Below are 27590 nucleotides of genomic sequence, written 5' to 3' on the forward strand. Positions count from 1 at the left end.
TTCAATATGTTTCGATCCTATCACACTCTTTCTGACAAGCTTGCTCCCCTTTACTTTCCATATTAGAGTAAAATTGAAGTTTGGTTTCAAAGACACCCACCAATTAGCTAACTTCTTTAACTCACTACCTTTATCTCCAGCTGCACCCTGACGTGTGCTTTCTGACAAACGGACTTGCTTACTGTCTCCCAACATGTGATAAACCCTTTCCTGCCTGTCCTGCTTTCATAATATCCGTAACTCTATATTCATAATATCCATAATTGTATCCTTAACAACGCATTATGTATTTTTGAACTTTATACAAATGGAGCACATTGTACATAATTCTCTGTGATTTCCTTTTTTCACTCAACCTTAGTTTCTGAGTCTAGCAGACACCTGTGGTGGCCCACACCATATGCCCTCAGCATCCCCCCAACCCTTGCCCGATTCTGGGGTAGCTGAAACTTACATGCAAGCTGCCAGCAAGCCACCTCAAAAGCCACAGTGTCTCTTTGCTTATCTGAATCTATGAAGGCTGGGAAGGCTGTTCAACCTGTATGCAGCCCAGGAGTTTAGGAACCTGAATAGCCCAGGGGACCAACTGGGCAGTGACAGGCGTCAGTGGAAAATGCTCCAGCCTCACACCTTTGGAGGGAGAGTTCTGAGCTGTACTCTACACAATACCTCAGAGAGTTCCCAGAGGGAATGAGCTCAGTAACCCACAGACATCAGTAGTTCAAGAATGCACATTTTAGTGCTTTTTCTTCCTTTTCTTCTCACTCACCATTTCTGATTCCTGGGATCACCTCTTAAGTAAGCACTTGCACGGAAGGACTCAGTTCACACTCTGCTTTTTGTTGGAGTACAGATTAAGATATTGAAATTCATCCAGATGGATTCACAGAGCTCTGATACATTCATTCCTTACTGTGTGGTAGACACTGTATGAATATACCAAGATTTCGTCCATTCCCTCATTGATAAAAATGTGGCTTTTACAAACAGTGCTGCTAGGAACATTCTTTCCTGGCTCACGTGTGCAAGAGTTTCTTTAGGACAGCCATGTGTGGGGTCTCTGGGGTCCATGAACTCCAGGAGCCCCTGAGATCCTTTCATGAGGTCCCCCAGTATTCTTATGTCCATAATAATACTAGGCTGTTGTTTATTTTTTCACTGTGTTGACATTTCATCTGTTCCTGTGGGCTTGAGAGCTTCCCAATAAAAAAAGATTGTTCTCATGAGACTGGCAGTGACATTAATGATTAGTGGTTTTTTGATGTTGTGTAATGAAATGTGTCAACATTTGAAAGAGCTGCATAACTCCATGAACCAATAACTTCCAAATGGCTAATGCATGTCGACAAAAATCACGCAAAGGTAAAAGATCTATTCAATATGCAAGATAAACCAGTGGGTTTAACTGTAACAGAGTATACGAAGTTCGTTGGTGTATTATACACTTGAAAGTTGCTAAGAAAGGACATCTTAATTGTTCCCACCACAACAAAGAAATGGTAATTATGTGACAGGATGGGAAGGTGTCAGCTAACTTTATGGTGGTAACCATTTCACAACATATAAATGTATCAAGTCTCACAAGTTGTAAACCTCTCTGTCAATTATATCTCAATAAAGCTGAGGGGAAAAAGACAAGAAAAGTTTACTGGTATGATTTTAGATCCTATGCTGCAGTAACCTTTCAGAAACTACCACTTGCCAAGTGTGGCTATAGTGTCAAAGAAGAATATCCAGTTATCTGGGGAGGCGAGTGAAATGCCCTTTTCCATCCATTTCAACCACACAGCCTCCTGCCGCAGATCAAATGCAAGAGCCGATATGAGAATCCAGCTGTCCCAGCCAGCCAGACACTTAAGAGATGTATAGATATGTAAAACAGTACCACTCTTCTCACTAATTTTTTTGTTTCAGAAAAGTTGTTTTTCATAAAACGTGTTGTTTATGTTAACATGTGTATTTGTTATGTTTATGTCATGTTTATGTTTACATATGTTTATGTTAACATATGTTTATGCTAACATAAGTGTTTATGTGTATTATTATTGCCTTTTAAAAAAATTTTTATTTAAATTCAATAATTAACATAGAGTGTATTATTAGTTTCAGAGGTAGAGGTCAGTGATTCATCAGTCTTTTTTTTTTTTAAAGATTTCATTTATTTGAGAGTGAGAGAAGGAGAGACAGTGAGAGAGTACAAGCGGGGAGGGAGAAGTGGGCTCCCTGCTGGGAGCCTGATGCGGAACTCGATCCCAGGACCCGGGATCATGACCTGAGCTGAAGGCAGATGCTTAACTGACTGAGCCACCCAGGTGCCCCAATTCATCAGTCTTATATAGTACCCAGTGCTCATTACGTCACGTGCCCTCCTTAATGCCTGTCACCCAGTTACCCCATCCCCCCACCCCCTATTATTGTCTTTAAGTGAAGTAATAATTATATTTAAAACTTCTTACTTTAATTTCTACTATGGCAAATTTCAAAAAATATAACCTTTATAAACTGAAGCTCCTTAGGGTCCTCAATAATTTTTAAGGTACACATAAACACACACACAGCTACATACATCATGCTACCACTACACCTATCAAAACTGGCAATAATCCCTTGATATTATTTGATATGCAGTCTACATTCACACGTTTTCAGTGTCAAACACGTCTTTTTACATGTGGTTTGTTCAAAACTGGATCCAAGCAAGATACACATATTACATTTTGTTGTTAAGTTTCTAAAGTGATCATTCTATAATGATCACTTCTATAATGATCATTCTAAAGGGATCATTCTATAATGATCCCTCTGTCCTTTTAAAATTTTCTTCATACTCTTGATTGTTGGTAAAACTTAAAAATTTGTCTTGTACAATGTCCTACATTCTGGATTTGGCTGATTGCCTTTGAGTGGTATCATTTAATTTATTTCTCTATCCCTCATATTTCTGCTGAATTGGAAAGCTAGAGGTTTGATTAGATTCAGGTCCACTTCTAAGCTCTGTGACTTGGATGAGAGCCTCACCTTTCTGTGTCTCGGTTTCCTTACCGGTAAGAATGGTAACTACTTCATTAGAGTAGCATAAGGATTAAATTAGTTAAAACATGTAAAATACTCAGAACAGTGCTTGACACCCAATATATGGTAGCTGTTATCATTACTTGAGGAAAGCCTCCAACTTCAAAGCCAAAGCCAGAGACTAAAATAAACAACAAAGATAGGGTGCCTGGGTGGTTCTGTCATTGGGCGTCTGCCTTTGGCTCAGGTCATGATCCCAGGGTCCTGGGATTGAGCCCCACATCGGGCTCCCTGCTCAGCGGGAAGCCTGCTTCTCCTTCTCCCACTCCCCCTGCTTATGTTCCCTCTCTTGCTGTCTCTCTCTCTGCCAAATGAATAAATAAAATCTTAAAAAATAAATAAATAAATAAACAACAAAGACAATCTAGGAAGTAAAAGAAAAATGGCAGAAAATCACAATTGATGTCCTCAGAAATATGAAAGAAGAGAAGGTCCTGAATCCACAACACAAAGCAAGAGGTTACCAAAAGGAAAGCCAAGGAACCAGGAAAAAGTCTTGGAAATTAAAATTTTATAGCAGAAACTAAAACATTCAACAGAAGAACTAGAGGATAAAGTTCAGGAGAATCTCTGATAAAGTAGAATAAGCAAAACCAAGAGAGGGAAAATGAGAAAGAAAAGATTTTAAACACAAGAAAATCTATCACAGAGAAAGTCTCCCCAAAGCCTAGACATTTCCTGAGTGCCTAGCACAATGAATGAAAAAGACTTACCAGGTGACATCATTATGAAGATTTGGAGCACCAAAGATGAAGGAAAAAAATACATCCTAAAAAATTCCAGAAAACAAACTCACAAACAAAAATTACATAGGACATGATGGAAATCAGAATAAATCAGACTTCCCCAGAGTCTAACCACATGAGAAGCTAAAGGACAATGGATCAATGCTTTTAAAATTCTGAGAGAATATGATTTCCAATCTGGAAATCTGTATGCTGCCAAGCTGTCAAGTGTGAGAGAAAATAAAGCCATTTTTAGACAAGGTTTCAAAAATTTACCTCCCATGAACCCCTTCTGGGGAGGTTACTGGAGAATGTGCTCTTCTGAAATGAGAGAATAAACCACAACTGGATGATCAGGGGATTTGGCACCAGAGAGTAGAGATGGGAATCCCCAGAATGTGGTTAGGGGAAATCCTAGGACAATAGTTGGACAGTGAGGCCAAGATGACAATTTGGAGAGAGGAGGATTGGCTCGAGGAAGGATGTCTCCAAGAAAAAAAAAAAAAAAAAAAAGACACTGAGAGATCACCAGATTCACATGACCAGATCAAGAAATGTTTTATAGTCCAGATGGAGAATTTGGGGGAAGAATTAACAATAGATGCATAATTAAGTGAATGAAAAAAAAAGGCAATTTTTGACTCTAGGAGAGAAAGGTTGTTCAATAAAGTGAAAGTAATCTTAGTCTGGTGTACAGCTCAATTGTAAAAATATTCCATAGTTATGTTAATGTAAACTCTGGCTCAGCCAACTAGGGAATTGTGCACATTGGCCAAGTCTGTTGATGGTCACAAAAAGACAGAAAGATAGGTAGATGGATGGATAGAGATCATAAACTCATAGAGGAAGAACAAGGAGGGGACTTTCACTCCCTCCAGACTCCAGCCTCACTTTTCCTGATGAAGAGTTCCAAACCAGTGTCCTTTCTGGAGCTAGACAACTCTTCTTGCACCCTCTAAATTTAAACTCTCTCTTACACCCACATGCACACACACCCCTCTGACTTACCCTCTTCCTCAATCCTTTCCCAAGCCAACAGCATACCTTCTTTTTTATCAGTGTCTATTTTTCCAATATTCTTTGGCTTTTCCACTCCTTTATACCCTATATCCAGTCTGTTTTAGCTGTCTTTCTAAAGCTTTCCAAAGGTCCCTGCCCTGTTTCCAGCTGTAATACACTCCAATCTAATCTGGCCACGTTTATTATTAACAATAATCCAACCAAAATTAATATAGAAGTTTAAAATAACATTTGTTAGACTTTCTTCTCTTTAAAAGAAAGTATAAACCTTACTAAAGTATAAGTGTTCATTGTAGAAATTTTGCAAAATAAAGAAAAGCACAAAGAAGGTAAATCTATCACACTTGGGGCGCCTGGGTGGTTCAGTCAGTTAAGGCATTTGACTCTTGATTTTGGCTCAGGTCGTGATCTCAGGGTTGTGAGATCGAGCCCTTCTTTGGGCTCCACTCTGGGTGTGGAGCCTGCTTAAGATTCTCTCCCTTTTCCTCTGTGCCTGCTCCTGATCGTGAGCTCTCTCTCAAAAAAAAAAAAAAAAAAAAAAAAAATCCCCTCTACTCTCAAAAAAATCTGGATTTATGTTTTGGTGTATTTTCATACAGCCTCTTTGCCGTATGTATACAATAATCTTTTTTGAAACAAATACTGTGATTACTGTGATTATGTTGTATGTTCCTCTTTGTAACTTTTTCATTTAATAAAAACATTTTATTATGTCAATAAATATTCTTCTACGTCATTTTAGTGGCTGCATGGAATCCCATGCCAGCCATCCTATTGTTTATTTAATCAACCCCTGTTACAATTATTTTGTTTCCAGTTTTTTACTTTTTTTTTTTTTTTTTAGATTTTATTTATTTAGTTTAGAGAGAGAGAGCAAAAGAGCCCTAGCAGGGGATAGGGGCAGAGGGAAAAGGAGAAACAGACTCCCCACTGAGCACCAGCCAGATGTGGGGCTTGATCCCAGGACCCTGGGATCATGACCTGAGCCCAAGGCAGAAGCTTAACAGACTGAGCCACCCAGGCACCCCTCCAGTTTCTTACTCTTAAGAATAGTGCTATCTCTGATTATTTAGTTAGGATAACTTAGAAGTGGAATTGCTGAGTCAAAGGTTGTGCTTTTTTAATTATTGTGGTAAAAAAAAACCTTAATATAAAATTTCCCACCTTATTTAAGTGTACAGTACAGTGGTATTAAATATATGCACATTCTTGTGCAAAAGATCTTTAGGACTTTTTCATCTTACAAAACGGAAACTCCATATCCATTGAACAACTTCCTGCTTAGCATCCATCAGTTGTTTCAATTCTTGCCTAATTCTTAGAGGAACAGAAGTAGGGGATCTGGACAACATGTGTTCCTCTGGATAGGCCATTGTCCTATCCTGAATCCTGGCTGAAGTACTTGCTGCGGTACTTGCTAGCTGTGTAACCATGGACAAGTCACTTAACTTCTCCGTGCCTCTGTTCCCTTATCTGTACGATGGTGATAATAACATGTCACTATACATGTACATTACTGTACGCATGTATCAACAGGAATAAATGAGTTAATAAATGTGAAGCTCTAAGAACGGTGTGTGGAATATCATAAGCCCCGAAGAGAGGCAGCTGTTATTATTGTTATTATTATTAGACTGAACAAGATTTCTGTTGTCAAAGCATTTACTTACTATTTTCTTCAATCCTGTTCTAATAAATGAAAAACGACAGCCAGCTATTTTAATTTGTAAAATTATTATAATTGTAAAATTGTAATTGTAAAACAACTGTAATTGTAAAATGATGTATTATCAGTGAGCTTGAACATTTTTCTATACTTATATTGGTTATTTACATTTGTCCTGACTTCCTGCTTCAAAACACTGTGGCCAGCAAAACCTCACTTGGTCTTCCTAACAAGCTCGTAAATCAAGAAGGCGCAAATCACCATCCCCACTTTTCGAATTAAGAAACTGAGGCCCAGAAAGTTACAATTCTCGGCCCAGGCTTCAGATCTCACCCTTCAAAGCCTAGCAGCTGCCCCAGAAAATATTCCCGGGAAGGCACTGTTAAAGCTCCCCAGTTCCAGAGCCCACGCTCGGGAAAAACGGGAGACGTCCAGCTCTGATCTCTACGCACGCGCGGGCCTCTCAGGGGGCGGGGCCTCAGAGCGCGCCGGTCTCCGCCGCCCCGCCTCCCGGCCTCGCCTCCGGGTCGCCGCCCCGGCCCCGCCCAATCCGAGGCGCGGCGGGCTCGCGACTCCAGGCCGGGAGGTAGGGGAAGGCCGGGGTGTCCCACGTGGGGCCTTGCCGGCGACGCGGCGGAGTCCCGGAGTCCCGAGACGGGGAGGGCCGGCGCCGACTCCTGACCGTCGCCCGCCGCCATCTTGCACCCGGAGAGGGCAGCGGCGGGCGGGGGAGCGTCTCCTGGGGCCGGGCTTGGGCCCAGGGCGGGCGGTGGCGGAGGGCGGGCCGGGGCGGGGCGGTGGCCCTGCGACCGAGCCGGGCCGTAACTGCCCGGCCGGCCAGAGGTGGGAAGGCCCTGGCCCTGAGACTGCGCGCGGCCCGGGCCTCCCCGCCGCCCCGCTCCGAGGCTGGGACTGGCTCGCCCCGCCGGGCCGCGGTGGCCTCGCAGTTAGAACACCGCGCTGCAGTGTAGGAACGTGTCACAGGCCGTCTCGCTTGCTCCTCACGCCAGGGAAGGGGCTGTTGTCCCATTTTGCATACACGAAACTAAGGCTCAGAGTGGAGAGGGGATTTCATTTTAGTATTTAAGTATTTAATATCAAGAGAAAGTTTGCTGCATTGCCTTCCCTCTTTCTATAAGTTTTATTCTTTCTTGCTTTTTCTTTTTTTCTTAGAAATTTAAAAATACAGAAATTTTTTTTTTAATTTCAGAAAGATAGATTATAACAATTTGCCCAGAGACACCCAGCAAGGTCATGGCGGTGGGTTCGGTCTTAGTCCACCTAATCCAGCGCTCTTTCCACAGGGCTGCTCTGCCTCACCTGTCAAAGGAGGGTGCTGAACTTGGATATTAGTTAAGGCAGTGACTGGAAATTCTTTTTCTTTTCTTTCCTTTCTTTCTTTTGTTAATCAGGCAGTCTCTTCTGCACCATCCAGGTCAGAGCTAAGGAGTGTTCAGAAGCCAAGTCATGGATCAACCTACCCGTAAAGAAAAATCCAAAGTTAAAGAACCTGTCAGCAGAGTTGAGAAGGCCAAGCAGAAATCAGCCCAGCAGGAGCTGAAGCAAAGACAAAGAGCAGAGGTGAGATTAAGGAGGAGGCCTGTATACCTGTAGTCTGCTGTAGATGGTGCTGGAATAGAGGAGAGCTGTGAGGGGGAGGGCTGTTTGCCTCTAGGCAAAACAGCTGTTCTCCTCGGAGGAGATCATTGAGGTCCAGAATGATGAAGTGGCAGCCCAGAGTCACGTGCCAGGTTAGTGTCCGAACCCTGACCACCTCCAGATGACTCCTGGTGCAGGGCTTTTGTGGAAGAAAGAAAGGAAAAAGAGAAGGGACATGTCAGGGAGGGGTCAGCGAGAGACAACAAGTGTTGGACACCCCCTAGCACAGGTGTTCAGGCTTTGTCCTGGAGAGAAGCTGCTCAGAACCAGAAGTAGAGGCCCAAGCTCTACATCCACCAAATGTATTTCTTTGTTCCGTCAACACTTAGAATCAGCTTGAGAATGAAAAGCTAAACTGTTCACACTACCTATGTGGAACCACATCCAGACATGTATTTTTATTTTAGTATTTAATATCAGAAGAAAGCTTGCTGCAAATTCTTCCCTCTTTCGAGGCATTGTATTTGTTTCTTTTTTGAGAAATTTAAAAATACAGAAAAACAAAATATTAAAACAAACACCTGCGTACTCAGCGCGCCAGATTGGTAGTCGTTAATATTTTGTCATATTCGCCTGGAGCCTTTTAGATAAATAAAAATTGCATATGAATTTAAAGTCCTCTTTGTCCATTTCCTATCTTACACCCTTTTCCCCTCTGTATGGGCATCCACTATAATTTTTTATGCTTTTACACTCAGATATATTAATAGATATCCTTGAGTAATATACAGTATTCTTTTGTGTTTTAAAATTTTACATTAATAAAATTCTGTGTTTTATTTTACATTTTGCTTACATTATGTTTAGAACTATTCATGTTAATATAATCTAGTTTATTCCTCATCACTGCTTACAGTAGTCTATTTTATTTTTTTTATTTTTAAAGATTTTATTTATTTGAGAAAGCATGAGCAGGGGGAGGGGCAGAGGTAGAGGGAGAAGCAGACTCCCCGCCCCCCCACCCCTGAGCGGGGAGCCCCATGCAGGGTTCCATCCCAGGACCCCAAGATCATGACTCGAGCCAAAGTCAGATGCTTAACTTACTGAGCCAGCTGGGCACCTCAATTTTATTTTTATTTTTTAAGTTTTCATTTAAATTCCAGTAGTTAAAATACAGTGTAATATTAGTTTTAGGTGTACAATATAGTGATTCAACACTTCCATACAAAACCTAGTGCTCATCACCCATCACACCCATCCCCCCACCCACCTACCCTCTGGTAACCATCAGTTTGTTCTCTGTATTCAAGAGTCTGTTTCTCGGTTTAAGAAACAAAACAAATGAGCATGGGGAGAAAGAGAGAGAGATACAGTAGTCCATTTTATGAAGCCACTTTAGTATATTTACCCATTCCTCCATTGATGAACATTTAAATTACTTACAGGTTTTTTGCTACTACGAACATTGCTGTAGTGAAAAACTTAGATGTCTCCTTTGGCACCTGTGCTAGAATTTCTGTAGAGCATATATGACTAGAAGTAGAATTACAGTGTGTATTTCAGTTTTACTAGACATTGCCAGATTGCTGTCAAACAGATTGTACAAGTGTTTACTCCCATCACCAGTGTAAGAGAGTTCTCATTCCTCACTTCTTTTCCACATTAAATTTGTGTTGATTTGATCCATTCGTTAAATACTGAGCTGCTATGTACCCCGCACTGTTGCAGGGGCTTGAGATACACGAGTGGACAAGGCAGAGAAGAATCCCTGCCTTCATGGAGATTGCGTTCAGTGCGAGAGGCAGACGGTCAGTATAATAAGTAAATTGAATAGTGTGTTCAAAGTTAATCCATAAACTGAAATCCACCTTTGGATTAAGACAGACCATCTGAGGAGCGCCTGGGTGGCTCAGTCGTTAAGCGTCTGCCTCCGGCTCAGGTCATGATCCCAGGGTCCTGGGATCGAGCCCCGCATCGGGCTCCCTGCTCCGCGGGAAGCCTACTTCTCCCTCTCCCACTCCCCCTGCTTGTGTTCCCTCTCTTGCTGTCTTTCTCTATCAAATAAATAAAATCTTTAATTAAAAAAAAAAGACCATTTGAGAGTTGTAGACGTGGATTCTAACAAATTATTCTCCCCTTTACCTCCCCATTGCCACCTGGATCCAGGCCCCCAGATAACTACTGCATTGTGCTCTGGGGAACAGTTGGAGGGTTGTTGTAAGGAACAGCCTGAGGAAACTGTCCTTTGTGCACACTGTAGGGATAGATGTGGAGGGCTTTCTTGGTGTCCTTATTGACATCCTCCTGGTAAGGTTCCACAGGTTAGATTTTATTGGTCCGACTCCAAATTCCAGCTCATCATGAGCCCCAGTTCTTCCCATGGGACCTTGGAGAGGATGCTTCACCTCCCTACACTTCAGTGCCTCAGTTCCCCCTTGAAAAACGAGGGCGATGATATCTACCTCACAAGATTGTTACGAGGAACAGAAATGTGGTGTGTAAAGCCCTCAGCGCAGTGCCTGGCACAGAGAAAGCCCTCAGTAAAAGGCAGCAGGAACCATGTGCTTCCCAGCAGGTGACCTGCTTTTATTGTGCGGACTCCGGGTGGAAGGACTGATCGCGTTGTTGGTGTCGTGCCGAAATGGAATATTGGAACTCAATATTGGAATATTGTGATGTAATACCACCAGGCCCAGGGCCAGCCTGCACGTGCTTGACCACGGGTATCCTCACATGAAAGCTTATTGTTGCTACTCCCATCCCGACCTTTGTAAATCCTGCCTGGCGTAAGGCAGGGAGATGTAAATATAAAACAGGTGATTTTGTGACATAGAAGGTATTATCCTCACTTGAAAGCATAGAACCCCTCATTACTCAGGGATTGAGGGGCAGACTGCGAGCTAAACACATCTGACCTTGGGCTCCTGCTTTTTGCTTTGCCCTACAAGCGCCCTGCTGTTGGCTCTATCTGAGCTGCCTGGAACGTAGTCTCCTAAGATAGGAATGTGACAAGACCCTCGTGGGGAGGAAGAGACACAGTTTCCATTCAGTTCTACAGAGATGCCACATTCCAGAAAGATGTGAGGGAGCGTCGTGACGAGTAAATGGAAGAGAGGGCACGTGTGGCCGTGAAGCCCCGTTTGACGCAGTTGGCCACCCTTTCCTGCCTGAAAGTCTTTGTTCCTTGGCTTGGGCCTGCTGACCCATTTTGAGTCTCGTCTTTCTCTGCTTATTCTATTTTCCCTTCCACCAGCCTGCCTTCGGGATCTAGAGGTCTCCAAGGAGCTACTTAATATCCCTCTCGGTCCCCAGCTCAGTCACATGCAGATTAAAATGCTCGTTAAAGCATGAATGGATGAAGCAGAGGTTCAAATGTATATATATTAGAAGTGTATTCACATATATATGATGTGTACAGCTTAAAGAAGATGAATAAAACCAACACCCCATGTCTACCACCCAACTAAAGAAATAGAATGTGACCAGTAACTTGGAAGCTCCTTGGGCCCCACTCTGGTCCTGTCCCCAACCCTTCCCACCAGCAGTGCCCTCATTCCTTGATTTTAATGCTGGTCATGCCCTTGCTGTTCTGCACTAGTTTACTATTTCTCTGTGTACCCCCAAATAATATTTTGTAGCCTAACAATATACTGTCTAGTTGTGCATGTTTCTGGGGAGCCTCAGTAGGTTGGGCGTCTGCCTGTGGTTTGGGTCATGATTGCAGAGTCCTGGGATCGAGCCCCATGTTGGGCTCCCTGCTCAGCGGGGAGCCTGCTTCTCTCCCTCTGTCCCCCAACTCCTGCTCTCTCTCTCTCACCTTCACTCTCTCTCTCTCAAATAGTTGTGCACGTTTCTGAATTTATATATGTTACTACCTTCTGTGACTGGCTCTCTTCACTCAGCTTCTTTTCTTTTTTTAAACTATTCAGACCTATTTATTTATTTGTTTTCATTGTGGTAAAATAGACATAACAGAAGAGTTAACCATTTTAACCATCAATATTATGCTTTTCGAGAATCATTTGCATTGATTTATTAATTGTTTTCATCACTGTGGAATCGCCTTTTCCCTAAAGATTATAGGATCTTACCACAGTAAAAAAAAAAAAAAAAATGGGGTGGAGAAGATTATAGGATCATTCAAACTTTCTATTTAGTCAGTTTTGATCATTTTACTCATTCTAGCAATTTATTTCATTTACATTTTCAAACTTATTGACACAAAGTTCATAATGTTTTCATTTAATCTCCATTATATCAGTAATTATGTTTCCTTTTTGATTCTAATAATGTTTGCTTATGTCAGCCCCTTTTTATCTTGATGAATCATGTCAGAGATTTGCAGGATTTTCTCTACTATTTTCAAAGAACCATCTCGCAGGGTTGGTGATCTTTTCGCACATTTGTTTGCCTTTTCTGCTCTTTATTTTGTGTTTTCTATTTGTCTCCCTTCTCAGTTTCTTTTTTTCCCCCTTTCTTGTCTTTTCTTAAATGAATCAAGTTATATCACCTACACACAAACACACTCCTTCATTTTTTCCTTCTACAAATTGGAAAGTTTTCTGATGTTTCTGCTCTTTGGTGGACAGATTGATACCACAAGGATAAAGAAAGGTGAGGAATGAGGTAGATACCCCACCTTCCACCTGAGAATGTCTCTTGCAGTTTTCATTCCATCCCCGCTGCCTCCCCTACGTCATATTCTTGCCGCCTCCTTCCTGACTATTGTAATGATGCCTGTCAGTGGCCCCTAATCTCTTCTTCCACTTTATCCCTCACATGGTCTCCAGTTATCTTTCTCAAAGCAGAGATATCATCAGGTTGCTTCCCTGCACACTAATCTCACTGGCTCTCCAGAGTCTGGCCAAAGTCCAGAGGCCGTGGCCAACACCCTTGTCACTTTCTCCAGCTCCCCAAACTCTATAATATCCTTCATATTGGCCTCGTTGAAGTTTCCAGAACTCATCCTGTACTTTCCCGTTATGTTTGTTTCATCATACTGCCCCCTGGCCATCACCTCTCGTGGCCCTTCCCCAGTCTCTACTTGTTCAAATCCTCCGGACCCTGTAAAAGCCAGATCAGGCCACTGCGTCTCTCCCCATTCTCCAGGGGGAATTGGTTCCCTTCAGCTGCATTACTGGCATTTCCAAATGCCACGGCCTGTGGCGTCGGTGGCGTCCGAAGACAGGTGGGGCAGCTGCCTCCCCCGCTAACGGCTCTTTTTCTCCCCTTCAGATCTATGCCCTCAACAGAGTCATGACGGAGCTGGAGCAGCGGCAGTTCGATGAGTTCTGTAAACAGATGCAGCCTCCTGCAGAGTGAGCCGCCCCGTGCGCGAGCCGGATGGGGCCCCGGGGGCCGGGTTTCTCAGCTGCGTATCCGTTTCACTGAGATGGTCCACTTGGAACCTTACAGAACTAGACAAGAAGCTGTTTGCATTGTTCCTGGGTAAATCTGAACTTCCCGTACGTCCCTTCTGCTTCACTGGTTCCTTCAGTCTGAATTGGCCCAATGCTTGCTGAAGAGACTTGTTTTGTTCTTCTAAGACAATAGATTCTTTTTTTTTTTTAACCTTTTTCTATTGTTTGAGAAAAATCAGTGTTTCTCGTGAAACTGTAGCTCTTCTCCAAAAATATAAATAAAATGCTAATAAAATGTTCATTTGCTCAGACTTTAGCTCGGGGTGCCTAGCCATAGAAAACGGAGTCAGAAAGAATGTAATAGGTAAGACAAGTTTGGGGTGAGCAGAGGGAACCCTTTCTCCTTCAGGAGGGAGTGGAAGGGAGGAGATAAGAGAAAGAATGTGAGCGTTTCCAGTTCTCATTCTTCCTGGGGCCAAAGCTCGGCAAACCCAGCAGCTCCTAGGTTTTTAGCCTCATGGGTATAAATATGTGAGCCTCGATTCCCCGAGGAGCCAGTACTCAGGGCAGAGGCCTGCAGCTAGGATTCCTCCCATCTTGTGATGCACAGCTAGCCGCAGGCTGGTACCAGTGGGGAGACGGTGCAGGTGCTTTTCGCTTTTCATTCCAGGAGCTACTTTATCAGGCCTAGAAGGTGGTTTGTGATAGGAATATCCAGACTGGTTCCTCAAGAACCATTCACCTACCCATCCATCCACCTGCCATCTTTAAGTATCAAAGTGTAAAGTTTCTGCCTCAGACATTCGTATCAGGAATGGTGGGTCATACTTCAGCTTTCACGATAAAAGAGTTAATGCTGGGCAAAAGCAGAACTTGTTCTTTCAGGGTATTTCATTTCCAGATATTCCTGAGTAGGGAGAAGGGTGTCAGAAAGCAGAATATGGATGGAAATGAGGTAGGCCTCTCAGGGTAAAGGAGCCAGACGCCGCTACCTCCTTTACTCTCTACCCTAGAAATGCCCGTGTTTTCCCTACTGGTGTTGGGAACATCTCAAGCCATGCCCATCTCCTCTTTGTCTCCCTACTGCCTCAGAAGTCACTGAGAATTCTGTTCCCATTGCTGTGGCTTCTTTTAGGAGTAAACTGGGCCATAATGGGGTATGAGGAACTTGCTACCACTGTGGAGAATGTGTTCTTGAGAGCCTAAGTTATAACTAAGGATACTCTCTACAAAGATTATCCCCATAAGTTGTAATTAGAGTCTATGGTGTCCTGCCAAATTTGGATTGGGGATTATTTGGTTTTGTTTTTTGGAGGCGTTGGGGTTTGGAGTGAGCTATTATAAACCTATAAGAATGCTGTAGTATACTACAAAGAGCACAGTTTTTGGACTCAAATGACCTGGGGTCAAGTAGCAATTCTACTACATTAGATAAGTTATTAGCCTCTGAGCCTCACTTTTTCTATCTGTGTAGTGGAATATTTTCTTCCTGTCAGGGTCATTTGTTGGAGTAATATATATGAGATAATGTATGTAATAGATCCTCAGTAAATGTCACCTCCCTTCCCAACCACCTTGTTTCATGGGAAATTCCAAATTTCAAATAACCAAGTAATGCGTAAGCATCAGTTGGAAAGATTCTGATCCTTAGTTGAGAACTGCCTGTATTAACAAGTCTCAGCCCTAGATCTATTCCATCCTAGAGAAGTCCTCTAGGATTGCAGTTTTTCAAACTGCAGGTGGTTGTAAAATCAGTTTAATAAATTATGATGGGCTTTGTTTTTAATGAAACAACAGATTAAAATTATCATATGTGGTAAAGATATTATTTCATGAAGCTTTTGTTTCAGGTTTATGTATACTTATGAAAGAGTACTGCATTGGAGGTAAAAGTTCCTTATTTCTATGGGTTGTGGCAAAAAAAAAAAAAGTTTGAAATGTGAGGGATGCGTGAACAAGGCAGGACTGGGTCATCTTTTTATTCACAATTTAAAGGGAAAGAAGTTTCATCTGCCTCAGGGAAGGGCTGCAGGAGCCTTTGCGTCCATAACTGGAATAGCATTCAACGCTAAGGCTCTTGCAAGCATAATCAGGGAAAACGAGGAGCACCTCCTTTCTGCTTCCCTACCTGGAATTCCCTAACCCTGATGTGATCTACTCCCGGTTTCTCAGAGGTAAGAGATATTTTTGGAGCTCTGCATCAAAAAATTCATGATGAGAACTGACTTTTGAAGTCAGGCTGCCTGGGTTTGACTCTTGGGTCCACCACTTACACCACACAGCACTAACGTATGAACACTGGGCAAGTTTTAACCTCCCTAAGTCAGTGAGTTTCAGACATTTTAGTCTCAGACTTCTTTATACTCTAAAAATGGAGGACCCCAAAGAGCTTTTGTTTTTGTTATTTATGTTAACCTGTAGTAGGTTTTTACTATTTTAAATAAATCAATATTTTCAAACAAATTTTTTGTGAAAAAAAATTTTTTTTCTTTTTTTAAAAATTTTTTATTTAAATTCATTTAATTAACATAGAGTATATTATTAGTTTCAGAGGTAGAGGTCAGTGACTCATCAGTCTTGTATAACACCCAGTGCTCATTACATCATGTGCCCTCCTTAATGTGCATCACCCAGTTACCCCATCCCCCTACCCCTCTCCCCTCCAGCAACCCTGTTTGTTTCCTATGATTAAGAGTTTCTTATGGTTTGTCTCCCTCTCTGATTTCGTCTTCTTTTATTTTTCCCTCCCTTCCCTTATGATCTTCTGTTTTATTTCTTAAATTCCATATATAAGTGAGATCATATGATAATTGTCTTTCTCTGATTGACTTATTTCGCTTAGCATAATACCCTCAAGTTCCATCTACGTCATTGCAAATAGTAAGATTTCGGTTTCTTGATGGCTGAGTAGTATAACATTGTATATATATACCACAGCTTCTTTAGCCATTCATCTGTCAATGGACATCTCGGCTCTTTCCACAGTTTGGCCATTGTAGACATTGCTGCTATAAACATTGGGGTACAGGTGCCCCTTCGGATCACTACATTTGTATCTTTGGAGTAAATACCCAGTAGTGCAATTGCTGGGTCATAGGGTAGCTCTATTTTCAACTTTTTGAGGAACCTCCATACTGTTTTCCAGAGTGGCTGCATCAGCTTGCATTCCCACCAACAGTGTAGGAGGGTTCCCCTTTTTCTGCATCCTCGCCAATATCCATTGTTTCCTGACTTGTTAATTTTAGCCATTCTGACCGGTGTGAGGAGGTATCTCATTGCAGTTTTGATCTGTATTTCCCTGATGCCGAGTGATGTGGAGTGTTTGTTCATGTGTCTGTTGGCCATTTGGATGTCTTCTTTGAAGAAATGTCCGTTCATGTCTTCTGCCCATTTCTTGATTGGATTATTTGTTCTTTGGGTGTTGAGTTTGATAAGTTCTTTATAGAGTTTGGATACTAGCTCTTTATCTGATATGTCATTTGCAAATATCTTTTCCCATTCTGTCGATTGCTTTTTGGTTTTGTTGACTGTTTCCTTTGCTGTACAAAAGCTTTTTATCTGAAAAAAAAAAAAAAAAAAGCTTTTTATCTGAAGTCCCAGTAGTTCATTTTTGCTTTTGTTTCCCTTGCCTTTGGAGATGTGTCTAGCAAGAAGTTGCTGCAGCTGAGATCACAGAAATTGCTGCCTGTGTTCTCCCCTAGCATTTTGATGGGTTCCTGTCTCACATTTAGGTCTTTCATCCATTTTGCGTGTATTTTTGTGTATGGTGTAAGAAAATGGTCCAGTTTCATTCTTCTGGATGTGGCTGTCCAGTTTTCCCAACACCATTTGTTGAAGAGACTCTTTTTTCCATTGGATATTTCCTGCTTTGTCAAAGGTTAGTTGACCATAGAGTTGAGGGTCCATTTCTGGGTTCTCTATTCTGTTCCATTGATCTATGTGTCTGTTTTTGTGCCAGTACCATACTATCTTGATAATTACAGCTTTGTAAATATAGATTGAAGTCCGGAATTGTGATGCCACCAGCTTTGCTTTTCTTTTTCAACATTCCTTTGGCTATTCAGTGTCTTTTCTGGTTCCATATAAATTTTAGGATTATTTGTTCCAGCTCTGTGAAAAAAGTTGATAGTATTTTGATAGGGATTGCATTGAATGTATAGATTGCTCTAGGTAGCAGAGACATTTTAACAATATTTGTTCTTCCAATCCATGAGCATGGAATGTTTTTCCATTTCTTTGTGTCTTCCTCAATTTCTTTCATGAGTATTCTATAGTTTTCTGAGTAAAAATCCTTTGCCTCTTTGGTCAGGTTTATTCCTAGGTATCTTATGGTTTTGGGTGTAATTGTAAATGGGATCAACTCCTTAATTTCTCTTTCTTCTGTCTCATTGTTAGTGTATAGAAATGCAACTGATTTCTGTGCATTGATTTTATATTCTGCCATGTTGCTGAATTCCTGTATGAGTTCTAGCAATTTTGGGGAGGAGTCTTTGGGTTTTCCTCATAGAATATCATGTCATCTGCAAAGAGTGAGAGTTTGACTTCTTTGCCAACTTGGATGCCTTTTATTTTTGTTGCCTGATTGCTGAGGTTAGGACTTCTAGTACTATGTTGAATGATGGTGAGAATGGACGTCCTGGTCATGTTCTTGACCTTAGGGGAAAAGCTCTCAGTTTTTCCCCATTGAGAATGATATTTGCTGTGGGCTTTTGTATATGGTTTTTATGATATTGAGGTATGTTCCCTCTATCCCTACACTATGAGGAGTTTTAATCAAGAAAGGATGCTTCTTTGTCAAATGCTTTTTCTGCATCTACTGAGAGGATCATATGGTTCTTGTCCTTTCTTCTATTAATGTGATGTATCATGTTGATTGATCTGTGGATGTTGAACCACCTTGCAGCCCAGGAATAAAATCTACTTGGTCATGGTGAATAATCCTTTTAATGTACTGTTGGATCCTATTGGCTAGTATCTTGGTGAGAATTTTTGCATCCATGTTCATCAGGGATATTGGTCTGTAATTCTCCTTTTTGGTAGGGTCTTTGTCTCGTTTTGGGATCAAGGTAATGGTGGCCTCATGGAAGGAGTTTGGAAGTTTTCCTTCCATTTCTGTTTTTTGAAACAGCTTCAGAAGAATAGATATTAATTCTTTAAATGTTTGGTACAATTCCCCTGGGAAGCCATCCAGTCCTGCACTCTTTTGTTGGGAGATTTTTTGATTACTGCATCAATTTCCTTGGTGGTTATGAGTCTGTTCAGGTTTTCTATTTCTTCCTGTTTCAGTTTCTAGGAATACATCCATTTCTTCCAGATTGCCTAAATTGTTGGCATATAGTTGCTCATAATATGTTCTTATAATTGTTTGTATTTCTTCGGTGTTGGTTGTGATCCCTCCTCTTTCATTCATGATTTTATTTCTTTGGGTCCTTTCTCTTTTCTTTTTCATAAGTCTGGCCAGAGGTTTATCAATCTTACTAATTATTTTAAAGAACCAGCTCCTAGTTTCGTTGATCTGTTCTCCTGTTCTTTTGGTTTCTATTTCATTGATTTCTGCTCTAATCTTTATTAATTCTCTTCTCCTGCTGGGTTTAGGCTTTATTTGCTGTTCTTTCTCCAGCTCCTTTACATGTAGGGTTAGGTTGCGTATTTGAGACCTTTCTTGTTTCTTGAGAAAGGCTTGTATTGCTATATAATTCCCTCTTAGGACCGCCTTTGCTGCATCCCAAAGGTTTGAACAGTTGTGTTTTCATTTTCATTTGTTTCCATGAATTTTTAAATTCTTCTTTAAATTCCTGGTTGACCCATTCATTCTTTAGTAGGATGCTCTTTAGCCTCCATGTATTTGCGTTCTTTCCAACTTTTCTCTTGTGATTGAGTTCAAGTTTCGAAGCATTGTGGTCTGAAAATATGCAGGCAATGATTCCAATCTTTTGGTACCAGTTGAGACCTGATTTGTGACCCAGTATGTGATCTATTCTGGAGAATGTTCCATGTGCACTCAAGAAGAATGTGTGTTCTGTTGCTTTAGGATGGAATGCTCTGAATATATCTGTGAAGTCCATCTGGTCCAGTGTGTCATTCAAAGCCCTTGTTTCCTTGTTGATCTTCTGCTTAGATGATCTGTCCATTGCAGTGAGTGGGGTGTTAAAGTCCCCTACTATTATTGTATTATTATCAATGTGTTTCTTTTTGTTAATAATTGGTTTATATAATTGGCTGCTCTCACATTAGGGGCATAAATATTTACAATTGTTAGATCTTCTTATCTTCCTGTTGGATAGACCCTTTAATTATGATATAGGGTCCTTCCTCATCTCTTATTTAGTCTTTGGTTTAAAATCTAATTTGGCTGATATAAGGATTGCTACCCCAACTTTCTTTTGATGTCCATTAGCATGATAAATGGTTTTCCACCCCTCACTTTCCGTTTTTTTTTTTTTTAAGATTTTATTTATTTATTTGAGAGAGAGAGACACAGCAAGAGAGGGAACACAAGCAGGGGGAGTGGGACAGGGAGAAGCAGGCTTCCCATGGAGCAGGGAGGCTGATGCAGGGCTCGATCCCAGGACCCTGGGACCATGACCTGAGCCGAAGGCAGACGCTTAACAACTGAGCCACCCAGGCGCCCCCCACCCCCTCACTTTCAATCTGAGGTGTCTTTGGGTCTAAAATGAGTCTCTTGTAGACAGTGTATCGATGGTCTTGCTTTTTTATCCAATCTGATACCCTATGTCTTTTGATTGGGGCACTTAGCCCATTTACATTCAGATAAACTATTGAAAGATATGAATTTAGTGCTACTGTATTACCTGTAAATCACTGTTTCTGTATATTGTCTCTGTTCCTTTCTGGTCTATGTTACACTTGGGCTCTCTCTTCGCTTAAAGGATCCCCTTTAACATTTCTTGCAGGACTGGTTTAGTGGTCACAGATTCTTTTAATTTCTGTTTGTCCTGGAAGCTTTTTATCTCTCCTTCTATTTTTAGTGACAGCCTTGCTGGATAAAGTATTCTTGGCTACATTTTTTTTTCATTTAGCACCCTGAATATATCATGCCTATCCTTTCCGGCCTGCCAGGTCTCTGGATATATCTGCCAGTCTAATGTTTATACCCTTGTAGGTTACAGACCTCTTGTCCCGAGCTGCTTTCAGGATTTTCTCTTTGTCTCTGAGATTTGCAAGCTTCAGTATTATATGTCAAGATGTTGACCTATTTTTGTTGATTTTGAGGGGGGTTCTCTGGACTTGAATGCCTGTTTCCTTCCCCAGATTAGGGAAGATCTCAGATATAATTTGCTCCAGTATACCTTCTGCCCCCCTCTCTCTTTTCTCTTCTTCTGGGATCCCAATTATTCTAATATTGTTTCGCTTTATGGTATCACTTATCTCTCGAATTCTCCCCTCATGATCCAATAGCTGTTTATAACTCTTTTTCTCAGCTTCTTTATTCTCCATCATTTGGTCTTCTATGTCACTAATTTTCTCTTCTGCCTCATTTATCCTAGCAGTTAGAGCCTCCATTTTTTATTGCATCTCATTAATAGTCTTTTTGATTTCGACTTGATTAGATTTTAGTTCTTTTATTTCTCCAGAAAAGGGTTCTCTAGTGTCTTCTATGCTTTTTTCAAGCCAAGCTAGTATCTTTATAATCGTTATTCTGAACTCTAGTTCTGACACCTTATTTATATCCATACTGATTAGGTCCCTGGCAGTCAGTACTGCTTCTTATTCTCTTTTTTGAGGTGAGTTTTTCTGTCTTGTCATTCTTGCAGAAAGTGATTGCTTTTCTATTTGTAGAATTGCAGCAATTCTTTTCTTAGATCACTTGTTGAGTTCACAGGTGTTTGATAGCTATCTAGCTGAATTCCTGGGACTAGACAAAACTAAGGTCTCCTACTCCTCTGCTATCTTGGAAAGTTTAAAAAAATAATTTTTCAAAATAAAGAATCTGGGATGCCTGGTGGCTTAGTTGGATAAGCATCCGAATCTTGATTTCAGCTCAGGTCATGATCTCGGGGTCCTGAAATCAAGCCCCACATAGGGTTCTGCACTGAGTATGGAGCCTGCTTAAGATTCTCTCTCTCCCTCTCCCTCTGCCCCCCCCAAATAAATAAATCTTAAAAAAAAATAAGAATCATTGAGAAGAGTAGCATTGTTTTACATTCTTGCAAATCTAACATCCAGCTTAAAGGAAAGTAGCTGGTTTCTTATACTTCTGCATTCTGTATTCTCATATTATTTTAGTTAAACTATATGAAGAAAATCCAGCCTCACATTGATATGTGGTTGAAAAAGATGGGGGTATCTTAATGTCATTTTAGATGTTCTTCTTTGCTACTATACCAAAATTTAGCAGGTAGTAGTTTCTTTCTTTCTTTCTTTTTTTTTAAGATTTTATTTATTTATTTGACAGAGAGAGAGCACCTAAGCAGGGGGAGCGGCAGGCAGAGGCAGAGGGAGAAGCAGGCTCCCCGCTGAGCAGGAAGCCTGATGTGGGGCTGATCCCAGGACCCTGGGATCATGACCTGAGCCGAAGGCAGACGCTTAACTGACTGAGCCACCCAGGTGCCCCCTCTCTTTTTTTTTTTTTAAGATTTTATTTATTTATTTGACACAGAGAGAGCACAAGCTGGGGGAGTGATAGGCAGAGGGAGAGGGAGAAGCAGACTCCCTGCTCAGCAGGGAGCCTTATGTGGGGCTCGATCCCAGGATGCCAGGATCATGACCTGACCTGAAGGCAGATGCTTAACCGACTGAGCCACCCAGGCGCCCCAGCACATAGTAGTTTCTTAAAGGTTAGTTGCAACTTGAAATCTGATGCCATATTAATGAACTTTTTGTGCTCTGTTACATTAAAATCCACTGGTCTTTGACTCTTGCCCTTTGAATGGATCATTTATCTATGCATGATCTTGTAACATCATGTGCTGATCATTTAGAAAATACTGCTTCACTGAATTATGCAGATCTTCCGAATGTTTACACATTTTATTATACATTGTTAAAAATAAATTTTCATTAATATCCCCCCCGGTCTCATCAGAAAAGTCTTTGAGTATTGCAAAGCTGTCAAGCTCATGGTAGTAGATGTAAGTTTTCCAAAATTCACTGGGAGGCTCAAATTTTATTTTTGGTAACAAAAACTTTTTTCATGAGTGACAGTCTCGGTTCATATTTCGAGAAAACCAAGTCTGAACAACCCTAGTTTGTCAGTTATCCTTTGGTATTTCATAAGAAAAGCAGCTAATTCAGCTCAAACTCAAAACAGTACTTTTCCTTGAGACAACCATCATAACTTCAGTATGCAGAAGTTCTTCATACATGCTTTCCACTGTTGCACAGAATATTGGAAGACTCAAGGGTCAAGCAAGGCCTAATAAAATGGATAATTTTTACTGCTTTATCAAGGACAGTCATAAGTGAAACATTTTTTTTGCTTTGTTTTGTTTACTGTAAGCAAATGACAGTGAAAAGTACATTTGACTATAGGGACCATTTGGTGCCACTGCCTAGATTCACACAGTGCCAGGAGCTTTACCCACCATTGCTTTGCACCATTAGCAAAATGTCAGCAGTGATTTTCAGTCCCTGTTTTAGGATTTTTTTTTAAAGATTTTTTTTATATGAAAGAGAGAGAGAGAGAGCGTGCACGCATGAGCAGGAGGAGAGGCAGAGGGAGAAGGAGAGAGAGAATCCTCAAGCAGAGTCCCTGCTGAGCATGGAGCCTGAAGTGGCCCAATCCCAGGACCCTGAGATCATGACCCGAGCTGAAATCAAAGTCGGATGCTTAACTGACTGAGCCACTCAGGTGCCCCCTTGTTTTAGGATTATTTAAAAAATAGTTTTAACCCTGAAAAGGTCTCAGGAACTCCAGGGGTCCGTAGACCACACTTCGAGAACTGTCGACCTTAAGCCTGTATTCACCTATGTCACTGGGTTGTGTGAGGGATTAAGTGAAAGAGTAAAGTGCAAGAAACAATTCCTACACATAGAATAGACTAAATAAATGATAACTGTTATTATTACTATTATTTTAAATGGAAAGGTATATAATGGGAAGGGAGGAAGTTTAGAGGAAGAGGAGAGATCTTTTATTTAATACCTTTTACAGTCATTCCCTATTCTAGTTATTTTATGTGTCATCATATTTAATTCACAAAGCAACCCAGAGAGGAAGTAAATAACCCATTTTACAGTTAAGGAAGTGGGTTTAGAGAGATTAAACCTTTCACTCAAGTTCACAGAGCTAAAAAAAAAAAGTCAGAATTCTCAGTCACTTGACCCTGTTCACTGGGCACAGGTTAACTAAGAGGGGACTAGAAGGGAAATCTATACTCCATTCCAAGTTGAGAAGTAGCAGAACTGCCTTGAATCAAGAACTAAGCCCTCTGACTTCATGAAATCATCTGAGAAGTATATTTTTAGTCTCAGACTTGCAACTTGTTCCTGAGAGCTATTCTACATTAGAATATTATTTTATTTTATTTTATTTTAACATGTCCTATTTTAGCTGTTCTATTTTTTAAGTTTTATTCCTAACTGAGGAAGTAAAGGCCTGTCGTTAGAACTGGCATCCTGAGTTCCCGGAATGAGTGTGGAAGGGCAGCCTTACTTCCATGTAGTGGGAAGGAAGCACATATCCCTCTGTTAAATCTAGAGGCTCTCAGCTGACCTATAACTATCATGCGTCACTAACCCAAACTTTCGTTTGAGGCAATGAAGTATGAATTATTATTGTTACAAAGCACAATTTACATATCCAAATGGGTATTTTCCTTTTCAAAGCAGTCCTCTTAAGGGGTCTACATATTTCTTTTAACTCTGCTGCTGTGGCTCAAAAGTGGCATGAAAGTCCTCTTTTGGAATTGCATCTTCCTCTTTGAATGTAGTTTCAAGTTTTAGAAGTAGCCAGAATCATTTGATGCCAAATCTGATAACTCATGTGGCTCAAAAGAGGACATCGTTGGCTAAATCTTCAGTAGTGGGTTTCTGGACTAGATCTGGTTGGTTCAGGATACAGTAAGTATTTTTTGAGCACCTACCATATCTAGGCACTGCGCTAAGTGCTGGCCTCTAAGAGCTTATGTGAACACAGTTCTCGAGCTGCATTTCCTAAATATTTTGATGAAGTGTAGCATCTCTGAAATGAGGGTATAGTACCAAAGGACAGCACATATTTGCATGTGTATGTAGGTATACATTTGTAAGATTCTTACTACATTATAGTAATCTTGTATATAACCCGCTAGAATGCACAGGGAAATCAATTCATCTACAAAGCAAACATTTTTGAGTACCAGGTGCTGTGGTAAGCAGCAGACATTTAAAAAAATGTAAACTGAAGGAGCCTAAAATCTGGTGGGACACAGACATATTCATCCATCCATGAAAAACATAAATGATATAACAGAGACATGGACAGAGAGCAGCAGGGACCAGGAGGGCGCTATCGGTTCCTTTAAAGCCAGGTTGTAGCCATGCGATTCACTGGACTGTTATTTTTCAAAGTCCAATTGTAGACTTAGTGCATATCTACCAAATACACTGTTCTGCAAACTTCAAGAAATTAGGTAAAAAGGGCTCCGGCTCCATAGTTGAGGAAGGCGCCGAAGTAGCCACCAGTCCTTCGGTACACTGCCTAGAGATGGAAGGTGGTCCAGAGGCAGTGCTGGGCGTCGCTGCCTTCAGCCGGCCTCAATTCTTTGGGAGGGGCAGCTGGGAGGGTCCATACAATACTCTTTATTTTTACTCAACTTGGATTTTAGAATACGCAGTGGCATTTGAACATCTAGAGTTTAGTATTTTATCGTTTAGGAGAAAACCCACTGGAAGCCAGGGGATGCCCTCAAGCTGCCAGGTGTCTAATCTCTTCACTGAAGCAAAAGGCAGAAGCTTGGACTGTTCAAGTACAGAATTTCAAGTTCCAAAATCCTACGTGCATTTACACTGGGCCATGTGATTGTCCTGTGATGAGCTCTACCAAGCAGAGCCTGCAAGTTGAAGAAACGCTTCAGTAAGCCCCACCTGCCACTGGAGCCTTAACCACCAGACAGGCCAAGCTGGAGACTAGACCAGTTCTACAGGCTTTCACTCCTTTCCAAGGGACTGACCTGAGTGCACAAGCGCCCCCAGCTGGTAACAGGGCTGGAACTCAGCCGGGCCCAACTGGAGCTTGGAAAACATTCTGTTTTATAGGATATAAACAGCTGTTGTCCCCAAGGGATCCCGAACCCTGAGCAAAGAGGAAGACGTGAAGGCCGCTGGGCCTGCGGTGGGTTGCTCTGGTTCAAGGCCACACGTTATCTGGCACACAGGAGACGTGCGGACAAGGAAAGATTTAGTGAGGATAAGGCAAGGCTTGGCCCGACGTGCCGGCACGAACCCCAGAGGCCAGTGGCCGTGGGTAAAGCTGTTTAGTTTTCTCGGCACTGTAGCCTGAGACGCGCTGCTTTGCCCCACAGAGCATCTGGAAAGAAGATGTAGGACAGCGACCACAACAGGCAGTAAAACGCAGTCAGAGAGAACGGAGACAAGAGCAGCATGATGGCACCTGGAAGAAAAAAGGCAAACACTCCGTTTTTATGAAGCCCTCCTTCGTGTATTTTCCATCCTCTTCTCTCCCATCCCCATCCTCCCATCCTTCGGTTTGTACTCGTGGTGCCGAAGAGACAAAAATCAACGAGACATGAGCCCTGCCCTTAAGGAGGTATTGTCTGTTTGTAACTAGATGATTATAATCGAACGCAAGCTCAGGTTCCATTTTGTCGGATTCAGATCAGAAATCCAGTCTTAGCCGAGAATACATTTTAGTTGCCCAGGCCCCTTGTTATATATGATTGTGTCAAGTTTAACACGTGACAATGGCCAACACAATGTTACCCGTATGCAGAAGAACACAGCAGACCTGAGGCAGCTCTCCCTTGAAAGGCCTGCTTCTGCTTACCGGTTATTCCTGTCTGGAATCTGGGAACATGGCTAGTAACCAGTTCCCTATACCAGGATAGAACTTTTCCTCGTGGGCAAGAGTGGCTCACTGTGCTTAGATGGTGCTGAGATTGATTTCCTTCTGTGAAAATCTAGAATTTTGGTACTGCTAGGCCGAGGGTGCTGATGTGGCCAGCCCCCATGAAAACCTTGGGCACTGGGTCTCTACAGAGCTTCCAGCAAGATAAGACTTCACGAGTGTTGTCACAATTTCATGCTGGGTGGCCCCAGAGGGGCCCAGATTTTGCCCCTTTCACCTTCCCTTTGCTGCTCTTGCCTTGTGTCCTCTTGCTGTGACAAATCTTAGCCATGAGTCTAACTATAGGCACCCCGTGAGTCCCTAGAGAATCAATGAACCTGGGGGTGGTCTTGGGGGACCCCCAACACATTTGAATCTCAGATTCACCATTGAAAGGCGAAAGGGCGCCAACACTTGTGGGATATCTTCTTTGCATTAGACATTCTGCTAGGTATGTTACAAAGATTGTTCCATTTACATTTCACAATAATGCTGTGATTCAGAATCAAGTCTGTTTTTCAGATGAGGAGACAGAGGGGATGTAACCTGCACGAGGTCTTGATTCAAACTCATGTCTGCTTTTGTAAAAAAAGTAGACACTTAGCCTCAGAGAGCTCAAAAAGAGGGTGGGAGAGTACGGGGCAACAGCATGTCCATGGGGATAACCACCATGCATTCCTCAAGAGAAATCAGAACATTTGATCTGGCAGAAGACCACTTCTAAGGGCAAGAGGCAGTTACAGAAACGGATCGGAACTTTGGGATACTCAATATTTAAGAATGGTCATTGATCTGTTAAGGCAATGAGACAATATTTTAGTTGTCCTGGGAAATATGTGACATAAGGTCTCAGTAGCCACAGGCCAGCTTCTCAGAAGGTCTGTGGAGGAGATGGAACCTCAGTCTAAAAAGGGGATTGGGGCGCCCAGATGGCTCAGTGGGTGGGGCATGCAACTCTTGATCTCGGGGTTGTGAGTTCGAGTCCCACAGTGGATGTAGAGATGATTTAAAAATAAAATCTTAAAAAAAAATAAAATGGGGGCATCTGGGTGGCTCAGTCAGTTAAGGGTGCAACTGTTGATTTTGGCTCAGGTCATGATCTCAGGGTGGTGAGATCAAGCCCTGCACTGGGTTCCACACTG

General features: G+C 41.8%; 2 protein-coding genes across 6 annotated transcripts in view; one reads left to right on the plus strand and one right to left on the minus strand.

Annotated features, from left to right (window-relative positions):
• Positions 1-7823: 7823 nt before the first annotated feature.
• The window catches only part of TMEM269 (transmembrane protein 269), a 28878-nt gene continuing 9111 nt past the window's right edge, over positions 7824-27590 (minus strand). For 4 of the 5 annotated variants that reach the window (XM_078073285.1, XM_078073284.1, XM_078073283.1 and 1 more), the window contains one exon: positions 21838-25995. In XM_078073285.1, the coding sequence (XP_077929411.1) occupies positions 25859-25995 (137 nt within the window). In that variant the 3' untranslated portion in view covers positions 21838-25858. Of the gene's footprint in view, positions 7961-8091; positions 8282-21837; positions 25996-27590 lie in introns of those variants that run through there. The other variant, XR_013448217.1, reaches the window with a different exon arrangement.
• Positions 7931-13741, plus strand: SVBP (small vasohibin binding protein). Its single transcript, XM_036079203.2, has 2 exons — positions 7931-8064; positions 13318-13741. The coding sequence occupies exons 1-2, from the start codon at positions 7951-7953 to the stop codon at positions 13402-13404; spliced, it is 201 nt and encodes a 66-aa protein (XP_035935096.1). The 5' UTR covers positions 7931-7950; the 3' UTR covers positions 13405-13741.

Source organism: Halichoerus grypus, chromosome 5 (assembly GCF_964656455.1).
Source record: "Halichoerus grypus chromosome 5, mHalGry1.hap1.1, whole genome shotgun sequence".
NCBI lineage: Eukaryota > Metazoa > Chordata > Mammalia > Carnivora > Phocidae > Halichoerus > Halichoerus grypus.